The 13,912-nt window shown below is 54.2% G+C and overlaps 1 protein-coding gene across 1 annotated transcript; it reads left to right on the forward strand.

The window, feature by feature from the left end:
- The first annotated feature begins 3,886 nt into the window (after positions 1-3,886).
- On the forward strand, positions 3,887-12,146 carry LOC137846670 (kallikrein-14-like). The gene is made up of 5 exons (XM_068664733.1): positions 3,887-4,007; positions 6,903-7,065; positions 8,191-8,438; positions 8,777-8,913; positions 11,439-12,146. The coding sequence occupies exons 1-5, from the start codon at positions 3,887-3,889 to the stop codon at positions 11,586-11,588; spliced, it is 819 nt and encodes a 272-aa protein (XP_068520834.1). The 3' UTR covers positions 11,589-12,146.
- Positions 12,147-13,912: the final 1,766 nt, after the last annotated feature.

Raw genomic sequence — 13,912 nt, forward strand, 5'->3', positions numbered from 1 at the left:
TGGGTCACCCAGGGCACTGCCACCCACGGTGCTGCCACCCCGTGTGTCAACCAGGGCCACCCACCGTGTCACCCAGGGCGCTGCCAACCCCTTTTGTCACCCGGGGCCACCCCTGGACTCGGCGCCCCCAAGGCTGTGGGGACACAGAGGGGACAAGGACAGGGTGGGACACGTCCCCTCCGTGCCACTGAGGATTGGGAGAGGGGAAGCGTGGGGTCCCCCCCGCAGCCCTGGCAGTGGGTGGCAGGCCCGGGCTGGCCCTGGGGATAATTAGGTAATTAGCACTAATTACGCGGAGGAGATGGGAGCGGAGGAACTGGGAGAACCGGTTGGGCCCAGCCCCAACGTCATCGTCATCGCCACCGGGGACGTGGCCCAACATGCACGCCCCCTCCCCGACATCTCAGGGGGCCCCCCCGTCTTCTTCTGTGGGTCCCCGTGTCCCCCACAGATCCCTTGTGTGACCCCACATCCCCTCGTGTGACCCCATGCCCCCTCTTGTGTCCCCATGTCCCCTCACGTCCCCACATGTGCTTCTGTGGACCCCCCCATGTCCCCTCATGTGCCTTCAAGTTCTCCCCTGCCCCTTCACGACCCCCACGACCCTTCAAGGTCCCCCAGTCCCTCCTTGTGCTCCCCTGTCCCCCCCCCATGTCCCTTTGTGTCCCCTCTTGGGGCCCCATGTCCCCTTATGTACCCCATGTCCCCCCACGGGCTCCCCCTGTCCCCACCATGCCCCCCCATGTCCCTTCATGTCCCCTCACGCCCCCTGGAGACCCCCATAGGTGGGCTCCCTCTCTGTGGTGGGAAGCCTGGTAGATGTGACCCTCATGGCCCACGATCACCGCGTCGATCCCATGGGTGGGATCTCCACGGGGACCAGATCTTTGCCCGCCAGACCTTGGGGAACATGGCCCCGGGTGGGCCACGGGTGGGATATCCACGGAGGATCTCTGCCCTTGACCACTCCACGGAGGGGTTCCCCCGCTGTGGGGGTCTCTGGTGGAACAGGTCACCACGGGTGGGATCTCGGTAGACTGGACGTCCATGGGATGGGATCCTCGGGGACGGGACCCTGGTGGACGGGGTCTTTGTGGACCACGACCACCATGGGCTGAAGCCTGGTGGACCAGGTCCCCGTGGACCAGATGGGCTCCTCAGCACCCCGGCCTCTTCGGTGAGGCCCTCAAGCAGAGCAGATCCCCGTGGACTTACTGGGAACGGTTGCTCTGGGTTCAACTCCAGGTTTGGGACCAAACCCAGCCCCGGGCTTCCTCTGCCACCAGCAGAGAGCGAGATCAGCATCTCCGAAAGGTGATTCATCCCCGCCCGGCCTTTCCTTTCGTCAGGGCTCAGCTCCTGGGCCTCTCCACCCTTAATTGCTTGGCAGGGGCTCTAATTGCCCCGCCAGCTGCTGGCAGCCTCAGCTCCTTTCCCAAAAGCTCTGCAAAAGAGGTTCCTTCGCCCGAATCACGGCTCTGGTCCTCTGCAACGCCAAGGATGGCCAAGGTGGGGGTGGCACTGGAGGACCCCTGGGTGCCCCAAATCCTTCCAGGAGCCGTAAGGACGGGTCCTTCCAGGACGTGCTGGAGCTTGGGCAGGTTTCATCTGGAGGAGGGAAATCTGGTGGGATTACGGCACCGGTTGCTTGATCTGCTGGGATCCTGGCTGGTGTCCAGCACCAAACCCGCCCAGGGAAGGGCTGGGCATCGCCGAGGTCCCTATGCAGCAGAGGGTGGAGATGCCCTGGGTGACCCTGGGGACAGTGGGTGACACTGGTAGCACCCAAGTCCCCATGGATGGAGACCCTAAGCCCCCATGGGGTGGAGAAGCCGGTGGCGACCTCCCATCTTGGAGACCTCCCCCTTGCCATCGGGGTTGGGGATGGAAATAAGGGGATCGGAGGGGACATGAGGGCTTGGGGACAATTTCCAGCTGGGGACAAGGTGGGGGACAAGTGTCACTTGCACCCCCAGTGCCCCCTTGACTCACCGGAGCCGACTCGCAGGGCTCGGTGGGGTTGGCACCAGGTCGTAGCCTCGCCCATCGTTCACCCGCATCCGCGGCGTTACTCATCAGGAGGCGCGACCAGGAGAAGGTGGCACGTAGGTCCCCGAGGACCTCCGGCCTGGTGACATCCTCGGGGACCTCCCGGAGCTGCAAAATGTCCCCCCCCCTCAGAGGTGGCATCCCAAATGTTGTGCCAAATCCCACATCCTTACACACGCGTGTGCACGCGTGTGCGTGATGTGAAGTCTACTCGTGTAGTAGGAGCAGAGGGCGGATGGACAGACGGACGGATGGAGAGGGAGGTGGACGGACAGACGGATCTGTAGGTCTAGGTGGGTCCATCCATCTCGATGTAGATGGACAGACGGACGGACAGATCCATCCATCAATGTAGGTGGACAGATGGACGGATGGATCCATCCATCTTGATGCAGATGGACAGACGGACGGACAGATGGACGGACAGATAAATGGTTGATAGATGGATGGTGGGACAGAGGGACAGACGGCCGTCCAGCTTGCTGGAAGGACAGTCAGACGGAGATAGAGCTGTACAGACAGACAGACAGACAGACAGAGCCCGGTGGATGGGCAGAGATGGACAGACGGAGAGCTGGACAAAGCTGGATGGACAGACGGACGGAGAGAAAGAAATGGATGGGGGGGGGACAGATGGACAGGGGACAACTGGATAGGGGTGCGGGTGGGGGGATGGACGGACAGACAGCTGGACAGACGTACAGGCGGGTAGCCAGATGGGTGGACAGACGGACAGGCAGACTTACAGTTGCTTGACCAGACAGACAGACAGACAGACAGACGGGTGGCCGGGCAATCGGATAGATGGACAGACGGACAGGCGGCCGGACCGGCAGGCAGATAAACGGACAGACTGACCACACGGCTAGGCAGACGGACAGGAGGACAGCCAGCTGGACGGACAGCCAGGGAGAGAGGTGGACAGACGGATGGACGGACAGCACCCAGGTCATTCCATTTAACGACGCCCAGAGGGCCGGATCAGGCCCATCCCACCCCAGCAGCCGTGGGGACAACCCCCCTCAAACCCACCCACCCACCCACGAGGAAAGGGGGTGACCCAGCCGGTTTGTCCATCTGTCCATCCGTCTGTCCATCCGTCAAGCTCGGCCAGTCTGTTTTCGGGCAGGTCGGGAGGAGCGGGGCGGCGTTTTCCTCTGGGACATCAAAGCGGTAATCACCCGTGGGGCCGGGGAGACACCCACGGCCGCGCTCGTCCCGCTTGCCGCTTGGACCCGTCGCCCAACCGCCCTTGAGTCACCCCGGTGGAGACACAACCTACTTTTCGGCCCGGTATAAATATGGCCCAACGACGGGTTCTCGGCTTCCCGACGCGCCGAGCCGGCCCCGTCCTTCTCCTCCAGCAGGTGAGTCCGTCCCCGCGGCGGGGACAGCGGTGGCCTCCATCTCCGAGGGGTCGGATGGTGCCGGGTGGGATTTGGGGGGGGTTCTCCAGGCTCTTTGTTTCTTCCTTCCTACGGGTCGGATCCGTCCGCGCTGTGGTTTGGTGGAGGGAGCCTTCCGTATCCCGGGTTAATTCGGCGCGCCCAGTTTAACGGGGACTGGGAGGGAAATGGTGCTCCCTGGGTTGCTGGAGGCACCGCCGGAGAGCTGAATTGGGCCAAAAGAGGGTGGAGAAGAGGGATTGAGGCCACGGCGTGGTCCATAGGGATGAAGGTGCACCAAAACACCAAGAGCATCCTGGTGGCGTTGCCTCAGTCCCTTGTTGGGAGGTGGAAGGACAGCGCTGGGACTGTCCCCCTGTCCCTCAGGTGGCACCGGGTGCTCTCCTGTGGTCCCCGAGCTGATCTGGTTTGGTTTCTCTGCCCCTCCAGGAATGGCTCGTGACGGGCATGGGGCCTTCAGCTTCACCCCCATCTTCATCCTCATGGTGGGACTGCTGTCCGCCACCCCGCTGCTGGCACAAAACGTGAAGGGGGGCAACGGAGGCGAGGAGCGTAAGTCAATCCGGTGGATGGGGATGGGGACGGGGACACCGCGGATGCTCCGTGAGGGAATGTATCCGGAGGGATGGGATGGGATGGGATGGGATTGGATGGGATGGGGTGGGATGGGATGAGGAGATGCCTCCTGGCTCGTGGGAATCTTGCTGATGGGAAGGCTTGGGCAAGGCCCTGTAATTTCGAAACCTGTTTTCGTTTCGAGCTGAGATAAAGCAACCCCTCGCCGTAGAGAGAGAAAGGACGCGGAGGAAAATTCCATCACGTGGTTGGAGACGCTAGGATCTCTGGGACCTCTTCCTTTCCTTCTCCGTGAGGTCGTACGGGGATTTCTGCCATGGAAAAGGAGACAAAAGCAGTCACCTGGGGTGAGAGAAAGAAAGAGAGACTTAATCCCGATGGGAACATCCTCTTCCTTTCTTCTGGCCTCCAAAATGATGCTCGGCCGAAGGGGAACCAGAACGGCCCCGTGGATGGGTCTTGATCAGGGAAGAAAGAAGAGGCCCTGAGGGTTGCCAAAACCTGGGATCTTAACCCAAATCGGTGCTCCCAGAGCTGAATCCAAAACTCCCAGGTCCTGCTGAGAAGGAACGAGCTCATGTCCAGACACGGCGCCTGGATAATTTGCCGTGTGGCTTTCCAAGAACAGTTTTTTGGGGGGGGTCTGGTGATAAGGTTTCTTCGGTTTGGGGTGAAGACACCATCAACTTGGCTGGAGATCTCTTCTGGAAATCCAGGCTATGGATCCCACCGCAGGGCTCCACCGCCTTGCGTTGCTTCTCCACTGGCTGGTCTTCATCGACGGAGATCCTCCAGGCCCAGGGAAGCTGCTGAGATGCCTACAAGGAGCTTGGTGGAACCTCAACCTTCTGGATGGTCTCCAAAGGCCCAAGGACGGCCTTTGAGGTGATGAGGGATGCTTCCCCGATGAGCGTGCACGCTGGGACGGTTCCCACCCTCCAGCTTTGGCAGCTGGGACCGGATAGTGGCAGATTCCAGGCGGTCTGAAATTCGGGCGGCTCCCATTGCCACCCGTCACAGGTCGTAATCCCCACCGGCACAAACCAGTCCCACCAGTAAAATTCCAATGTCCCAACGTGCGGTGGAAGGTGATTGCAGATAACCATGGACCAGAGCCACCTCGCACATGCACGGATCAATACAGGGCAGTCAACACGTGGAGGTGGCAAGCACAACTTCTTCCCAAAATCACCCCAAAAATCAGCTGGGATGCTCCAGGCTACAGCGTGGAGGACCCAGCCTCAACACCCATGAAGACATCTTGGGGAAATGAGGATTTGATATGTCCCATGTGATAGAGGCGAAAGTCCAACTACTGAGCATTTTTGGGGGTAGGAGAGAGGGTTTTTGTTTAAAAAATATTTTCTTTCCTTTTTTTAATTATTTTCTTTTTTTTTTTCTTATTTTTTTTTCTTTTTTTAATCTGGTTATTCTTTTATTGTGAATCTCATCAGCTACTTGGACACAACTGACCACGAGGCATCTTCTCCAGTAGCCTTGGCCTGAGATTCTCAAAAGGCCTGAGAAATTCCTTGCCCACGTAGAGTTGTAGAGGGGGGGACACCAACAGCAAGGCTTGTCCATGGTGTGGACACCCAAGTGGAGTCTTGCATGGGCACAACCTCAAGATGATCACCCCACGAACCTCATAAATATTCCAGCATGGGGCGGGACACCTCGTCTTGCAGACATCCAGCGTTGGATGGGGTGGGATTTCCTCCCAAAAAGGTCCCTCCTTTTCTTCGAGGACCATCAAAGTTGGCCAACTCCAGTGGACCACCATCAGCTTCAGCGAGCTAAATCAAGGGGAGATGCTTCCAGAGACCTTAAAGATTGATAAACCTGTGTCAGAAATTGAAACTTTGGGTGATGAGACCCTTTTTTACCGAGATACGACCCCAAAAATGATAAGACCCCCAAACCAAGCTGATGGCTCTCTCTCTTCCCCGCAAACCTCATGGGACCAACGCGTCTTGGCTCCGGAGCTACGTAAGGACTCGCATTCCTGAGTGAGCTCCTGTTATCATTTCTCCCTGTGTCATGGCTTCTCCTGCTTGTGTTGATGCAACCATCTTCTACCTCGGCCCTAACTAGGAGGTCTGGGTACATAACATGAGCCATCCGGGAGGTAGGAGTCTTTTCGAGCTGGTCCTACAGGCTCTCTTACCAACGGAGGAAGAAGAAATCAGCTCTTTTAGGGGTGCGTCATCTCCCTTTTAGAGTCCAATCTTGGGCTGGGAGGAATCTTAGAGGTGGAACGGATGCCCCTCCCCGAGGCACATGGCGAAACCGGCGGAGATAAGTGGCCCTTGGTGACTTCCTGACGCATGGTGATTTCCAGGACAGCTCATGGGCACAGCCTGGCACGATGGACTGGTCCCAGGGGGTCTTCTTCTGGCATCTCCCACCCCAACGCTCTCCCTGGGATGCGTGTTTGGGCCATGGAGTGGTGGGCTCCATCAGAAGGCATCGGGAGAATTCAGATCATCGAGGGCTCTTTGGGGCTACTCATGGTTGGATTTCAACTGCTCCTGGTCCAAAAAACATCTTTTTCTCATTAAAAAAAAAACAAAACAAAAAAAAAAAAAAGAGTTTGGTGGGACCTCAGTAGGTTGATAGACGACTCAGTGAAACAAAACACAACAAAAAGTTTTAATTATGATTTTGACTGTTCTGATGGTATTTTAAGGCTAAAAAAAAAAACACAGGAGAGAGTGCTTTCCCTTCCGTGTCCCATTTAACCATTTAAAAAGTTGTTTTTGTGCTTTTCAACCCAAAATAACATATTTTTTTTCCTTTGGAAGGAGGCTTCCTGGCTGCCTATAGCCATGCAAGGCTCTCACCGTGTCCTTGGGTGCTCTTGTCTTGCAGTGCCGGAGTTGGATGAGTCCCGTATCATCGGTGGGAAGCCCTGCTCCATCACCCAGCGACCTTTCCAGGTTGCCCTCATCAAGAGGGGACAAATCCTGTGTGGTGGAAGCTTGATAGACGCCCAGTGGGTCCTGACGGCCGCCCACTGCAAGCAGCCGGGCAGGTAAGCTGGCTCCGTGCTCACCTTCCCCATGGCTTCCTACAAGCCGACGCCTCGTTTTCCAAAATTTTTTAACGACTGACGGGGAGAGGTGGGCCCCAGGGGTTGGTACCTGCAGGTATCGGCGCCCAGATGTTGGCACTTCCAGAGGACGGTGCCTCCAAATGGTGGCATCCAGAGAGAGATGCCCCAGATGTTGGTGTCTCCGCTTCCAGACGTGGACACCTCCGGATTTTGGTGTCCAGAAACTGGTATTTTGGTGTCCAAAAGCTGGTAATGTCGAGTCTGGTACCTTCAGGTAGCTCCAGAGCTGGGTATCTCCGGAGGTTGCTAGTCGAACCCAGATGTTACCTCCAGATCTGATGTCCAGAAGCACCAGATGTTGATGCTCCAGCCATGGGTGTCTCCAGATGTTGGTATCCAGAAGCTGGTACCTCCAGAGGGCATCGAAGGCACGGCACAGCCAGGGAGACAGGAGCTGACGTCTCCTTTGCTGGGTGACAACCTCTGGCCATCAACCCCCAACGGGCTCAACCTCCCCCACGTTTTAGGCCTGGTCACCCCCCTTTTTCCAGGTGAGGACACCAAGTGGAGCAGGTCCCCCCATGGCCAAACTTCTCCAGCTTCCCCGCAAGGCTCCACGAGAGGAAACCTCACTTTCCAGAGAGGAAATAAAGATGAAAAACAGAAAAAACATTGGCCAGAAGTTGGTCCCAGGGTGGCGTTGTTGGGATGTTGCAGTGGGACTCCTTGCCTGAAGCCTGACGCGAGGAAGACGAAGGTGAAGTCAAGGAGCTGAAGTCAAGACGTTCTCCAAAGTCCCGTGGAGATGGGAAAGGCCCCAGGGTACCTGGGCCATCGAAGAGCTCTTGGAGGAGATTTAGCTCATGAATCCCAAATTTTTCATTTTCATTTTTATTTTAATTTTAATTTTCATTTTCATTTTCATTTTTCTGCCCGAGGACAAGGGGATAAGGTGGACCCATGGACACATCACCCAAACTCTGCCTGCCGGCTGGGTTTGAAGAAGCTTTGGGGGATGACCAAGGGTCATCCCCTTGACCCATAGGGTTGTGCATCTCCTCTGGAGGAGCTGGCTCTGATTTCTTGACCTTCTTCTCCGGGCAGGGACCTCAGGGTGTTAATCGGGACGGACACGTTGCGGGACGGCACGGGGGAGGTGAGGATGATTTCCCGGTCGATCGTCCACCCGGCCTACAACCCCCGCAAGAACGACAACGACTTCATGCTCCTGAGGCTCAACAGACCCGTGCAGTTCAGCAACAACATCAAGAAGATCAGATTGGCCACGAGGTGTCCCATGGATGGGATGAGGTGCAGCGTGTCCGGCTGGGGCACGACCAAGTCCCCCGGAGGTACTGGCTCACGGTGGAGACCCCGGTGGAAGAGGTGGGGTAGGGGGGGACGTAATTTGGCAGGGAAAAGGAGACTGAGTCTTTTTGGTTGGGAAAATTGGATGAGGGAGGGTCCCTTACGTTGTCTTCACTCTACCCAACGAGGTTTCCCATGAAGAACGACTTTCCCTTGGGGTTGAAGTTGGGGTTTCCTTCGCGTTGGACCTCTGCTGGAGGCATCTCCCTTGCCCACCTCCCAAGGAACCCCCCCAAAAATACCATGAGGTCTACTCAGGCCTCAGCACGAGCAGGCTGCCCTTTCTCACCGTTTTTTTTCTCTCCACCCCCCTCGTCTGCAGCAAAGCTCCCCAGAAATCTGCAGTGTGCCGGCGTCCAAGCTTTTGGGAAGGATAAATGCGCGAGGGCGTACGGGAGGTTGATCACCCCCAACATGTTCTGTGCCGGCGTCCCCCAGGGGGGCATCGATTCCTGCCAGGTAAGAGGTCCCTTCACCCTCCTCCCGTGGGGCCGTGAAATGTTTGGGTTCCTTCACCATTATCTGCAAACCAGAAAACCAGGGAATGGCCCCAACATGTAGGTGAAGCTAGACAATATTTGGGTTTCCCACAATGTTTGGGTTCCACACAATATTTGGGTTCCCCACAACCTTTGTTTTCCCAAAACTATTTGGGTTTCCAACAATATTTGGGTTCCCCACAATATTTGGGTTCCCCACAACATTTATTTTCCCAAAACTATTTGGGTTTCCCACAATATTTGGGTTTCCCACAATATTTGGGTTTCACCACAGTATTTGGGCTCCCCACAACCTTTGTTTTCCCCAAAATATTTGGGTTTCCCACAATATTTGGGTTTCCCACAATATCTGGGTTCTCCACAACCTTTGTTTTCCCAAAACTATTTGGGTTTCCCACAATATTTGGGTTTCCCACAATATTTGATTTTCCCCACAACCTTTGTTTTCCCAAAAATATTTGGGTTCCCCACAACTACCTCATTCTTGAGTTACGGAGAAAGGGATGGACCACAACATGGTGATGAGTCCGTGCAATATTTGGGTTCCTCCACCATTATCTCTAACCCAAGCCATAAAACCAATAAATGGCCCCAACATGTAGGTGAAGCTACACAATATTTGGGTTTACCACAATATTTGGGTTTCCCCACAATATTTGGGTTCCCCACAAACCTTTCTTTTCCCAAAAATATTTGGGTTCCCCACAACTACCTCATTCTTGAGTCACGGAGCCAGGGATGGACCACAATAAGTGGATGAGTCCATGTAAGATTTGGGTTCCTCCACCATTATCTCCAACCCAAGCCATAAAACCAATAAATGGCCCCAACATGTAGGTGAAGCTACACAATATTTGGGTTTCCCACAATATTTGGGTTTCCAACAATATTTGGGTTTCACCACAATATTTGGGTTCCCCAACAACCTTTGTTTTCCCAAAACTATTTGGGTCTCCCACAATATTTGGGTTTCCCACAATATTTGTGTTCCCCACAAACCTTTGTTTTCCCCAGAATATTTGGGTTCCCCACAACTACCTCATTCTTGAGTCACAAAACCAGGGACGGGCCACAACATGTTGATGAGTCCATGCAAGGTTTGGGTTCCTCCACCATTATCTCCAACCCAAGCCATAAAACCAATAAATGGCCCCAACATGTAGGTGAAGCTACACAATATTTGGGTTTCCCACAATTTTGGGGTTTCCCACAATATTTGGGTTCCCCACAACATTTATTTTCCCAAAACTATTTGGGTTTCGCACAATATTTGGGTTTCCCACAATACTTGGGTTCCCCACAACCTTTGTTTTCCCAAAACTATGTGGGTTTCCCACAATATTTGGGTTTCCTGCAATATTTGGGTTCCCCACAGACCTTTGTTTTCCCAAAAACATTTGGGTTCCCCACAACTACCTCATTCTTGAGTCACAAAACCGGGGATGGGCCACAACATGTTGATGAGTCCATGTAAGATTTGGGTTCCTCTACCATTGTCTCTAACCCAAGCCATAAACCCAATAAATGGCCCCAACATGTAGGTGAAGCTACACAATATTTGGGTTTCCCACAATATTTGGGTTTCACCACAATATTTGGGTTCCCCACAACCTTTGTTTTCCCAAAAATATTTGGGTTCCCCACAACTACCTCATGCTTGAGTCACGGAGCCAGGGATAGACCACAACAAGTGGATGAGTCCATGTAAGATTTGGGTTCCTCCATCATTATCTCTAACCCAAGCCATAAACCCAATAAATGGCCCCAACATGTAGGTGAAGCTACACAATATTTGGGTTTCCCACAATATTTGGGTTTCACCACAGTATTTGGGCTCCCCACAACCTTTGTTTTCCCAAGACTATTTGGGTTTCCCACAATATTTGGGTTTCCCACAATACTTGGGTTCCCCACAAACCTTTGTTTTCCCAAAACTATTTGGGTTTCCCACAATATTTGGGTTTCCCACAATACTTGGGTTCCCCACAACCTTTGTTTTCCCAAAACTATTTGGGTTTCCTACAATATTTGGGTTTTCCACAATATTTGTGTTCCCCACAACCTTTTTTTTTCCCAAAACTATTTGGGTTTCCCACAATATTTGGGTTTCCCACAATATTTGGGTTCCCCACAACCTTTTTTTTTCCCCATACTATTTGGGTTTCCCACAATATTTGGGTTTCCCACAATATTTGGGTTTCCCACGATATTTGGGTTTCCCACAATATTTGTGTTCCCCAAAACCTTTTTTTTTCCCAAAACTATTTGGGTCTCCCACAATATTTGGGTTTCCCACGATATTTGGGTTTCCCACGATATTTGGGTTTCCCACAATATTTGTGTTCCCCACAACCTTCGTTTTCCCCAAAAATATTTGGCTTCCCCACAACTACCTCGTAGCCGGGACCGGCCCACGCCACGGGGCGCAAGGTCCGTGGTGTCCCCCCCAACCAGCCCCACCTCGTGCTCTTCTTCTCCCCACAGGGTGACTCCGGGGGTCCGCTGGTGTGCAACGGGGTGCTTCAAGGAGTGGTGTCGTGGGGCATGGCCGTCTGCGGGCGCAAGGGGCAGCCCGGCGTCTACTCCAACGTGTGCCAAGCCGTGCCCTGGATCAGGAGATACGTCAGGGGGTAGCGAGACCGACCCCCCTCCCCGGCCCCACCACCTCCCCGCGCCCCCCCCCCCACCCCCCGAAGAAATTCTGGGCACTTAAGTATTTGGGGTGGGGTGGGAGAAGCAAAGAATTTCCCAGAATGCACTTGGGAAGACGGGCGATTTGGGGCGGAATAAAGGAATTGGAAGAAAAAGGGGAAATTGAGTCATGGAAGGATTTGGGGGGGGGGCTGCAGGATCCTTGGATGTGGACCCCTCAGCATCCCCTGGGGTCCTTTTGGCGCATCCTTTGGGGAGGGGGACATCAGGGCAATAATTAATGAGCTATTAATTGCCATCCTGGCAATAACCCCATAATTAGGAGAACGTTGTTTTAATTAGCGATTTCCCTCGTTAGCGTTAACGAGAAACCCTTTGGGATCTGAGACGGGGCACGGATCCTGTCTCCTGCACCCGCACTGGGGGAAAGGGACTAATTAATAAGCCTAATTAATAGGGATAATTAATCCCCTACACACCTACCGGCACCGGGAGCTTTCCTCTCCCAGACTCTCTAGGCAGCTTCACCGGCTGCAGGACCCCACCCTAATTAATCACCCCACTAATTAATGAATTACCCATGATGTTCGTGTTGGCCATGCTAATTGGGAGCGCGGCCAACAGCCGAGGTCACCGGGAACGGGGAGGGGTGATGGTGACACGGGGACCTTGTGCGAGGTCCCCCCTCTGCGGGCACCCAGAAAGGGATGGGATTTCCCCAAGGGAATCCTCGTTAGGCCTAATTAGGCCGCTAATTAGCTGGAGGCCCGGGGGAGGGGTGGAAGGGACTGTCCCGAGGTGATGGTGGTGTTATTTTGGGGACAGTCCCCAGATGTCCCCAGATTGTGGTGTCCTCCAGGTCTGGAAGGGGAATCGGGACCTTGGGGACATCATCACCTTGGGGACATCGTCCCTATAGGGACGTCATCCTTTTGGGGACATCATCCCTTTGGGGACATCATCCCTTTGGGGACATCATCTCCTTGGGGACACTGGCCCTTTGAGGACGTCATCCTTTTGGGGACATCAGCTCTTTAGGGGACACCATCCCACTGGGGACATTGTCCTTTTGGGGACATCATCCCCTTGGAGATGTTGGCCTTTTGGGGACATGGGCACTTTGGGGACATCATCATCTTGGGGACATCATCCTGTTGGGGACATCGTTCCCTTGGGGACATTGGCCCTTTGGGGATGTCATCCTTTTGGGGATTTTGGCCTTTTGGGGACATGGGCACCTTGGGGACATCATCGTCTTGGAGACATCATCCTGTTGGGGACATCATTCCCTTGGGGACATTGGCCCTTTGGGGATGTCATCCTTTTGGGGACCCCTACCCATTGGGGACATCATCTCCTTGGGGACATTGGTACCTTGGGGACATCATCCTTTTGGGGATTTTGGCCTTTTGGGGACATTGGTACCTTGGGGACATCATCGTCTTGGGGGCATCATCGTCTTGGGGACATCATCCTTTTTGGGACATCATCCATTTGGGGACCTCATCCCACTGGGGACATTATCCCCTTGGGGACATTGGCTTTTTGGGTCCCCTCAATTCTGCTTTGGGGTCCCCATAATTCTCTTTTGGGGTCCCTTTAATTCTCCTTTTGGGTCTCCTAAATTTTCCTTTGGGGTCCCCTTAATTCTCTTTTGGGGTCCCCTTCATTTTCTTTTGGGGTCCCCTTAATTCTCCTTTGGGGTTCCCATAATTATCTTTTGGGGTCCCTCTAATTCTCTTTTGGGGTTCCCTCAATTCTCCTTTGGGGTTCCCTTTACCCCCAGTTTTTGGGGTCCCCTTTGCTTCTCATTTGGGGTCCCCTTAACTTGGTCTCTCATTTTGGGGTCCCCTTTACTCTCTTCTGCTGGGGGTCCCCTTAACCCCTCCCTTATACTGGGGTCCCCTTTTCTGCCCTACTTTGGGGTCTCCTTAACACTGCCCCTATTTTGGGGTCCCCTTAATTACATCTCTGATTTGGGGTCCCCTTAATAATGTCCCTCATTTGGGGTCCCCTTAACTCTGCCCCTATTTTGGGGTCTCCTTAATTCTTCCCCTATTTTGGGGTCCCCTTAATTATGTCTCTGATTTGGGGTCCCCTTAATTACATCCCTCATTTGGGGTCCCCTTAATTGCCCCTTATTTAGGGTCCCCTTAACTCTGCCCCTATTTTGGGGTCTCCTTAATTCTTCCCCTATTTTTGGGTTCCCTTAACTTTTCCCCTTTTTTGGGATCCCCTTAATTACATCCCTCATTTAGGGTCCCCTTAACTCTGCCCCTATTTTGGGGTCTCTTAAAGTTTTCCCC

Source organism: Anas acuta, chromosome 36 (genome assembly GCF_963932015.1).
Source record: "Anas acuta chromosome 36, bAnaAcu1.1, whole genome shotgun sequence".
NCBI classification, from domain to species: Eukaryota; Metazoa; Chordata; class Aves; order Anseriformes; family Anatidae; genus Anas; species Anas acuta.

Excerpts from the sequence above, each read along its gene's own strand:
- LOC137846670 (XM_068664733.1), top strand. The coding sequence starts at position 3,887 with ATGGCTCGTGACGGGCATGGGGCCTTCAGCTTCACCCCCATCTTCATC. Across the intron at positions 8,439-8,776 it reads CACGACCAAGTCCCCCGGAG|CAAAGCTCCCCAGAAATCTG; the intron begins GTACTGGCTCAC and ends CCTCGTCTGCAG. Across the intron at positions 8,914-11,438 it reads GGGGCATCGATTCCTGCCAG|GGTGACTCCGGGGGTCCGCT; the intron begins GTAAGAGGTCCC and ends TTCTCCCCACAG.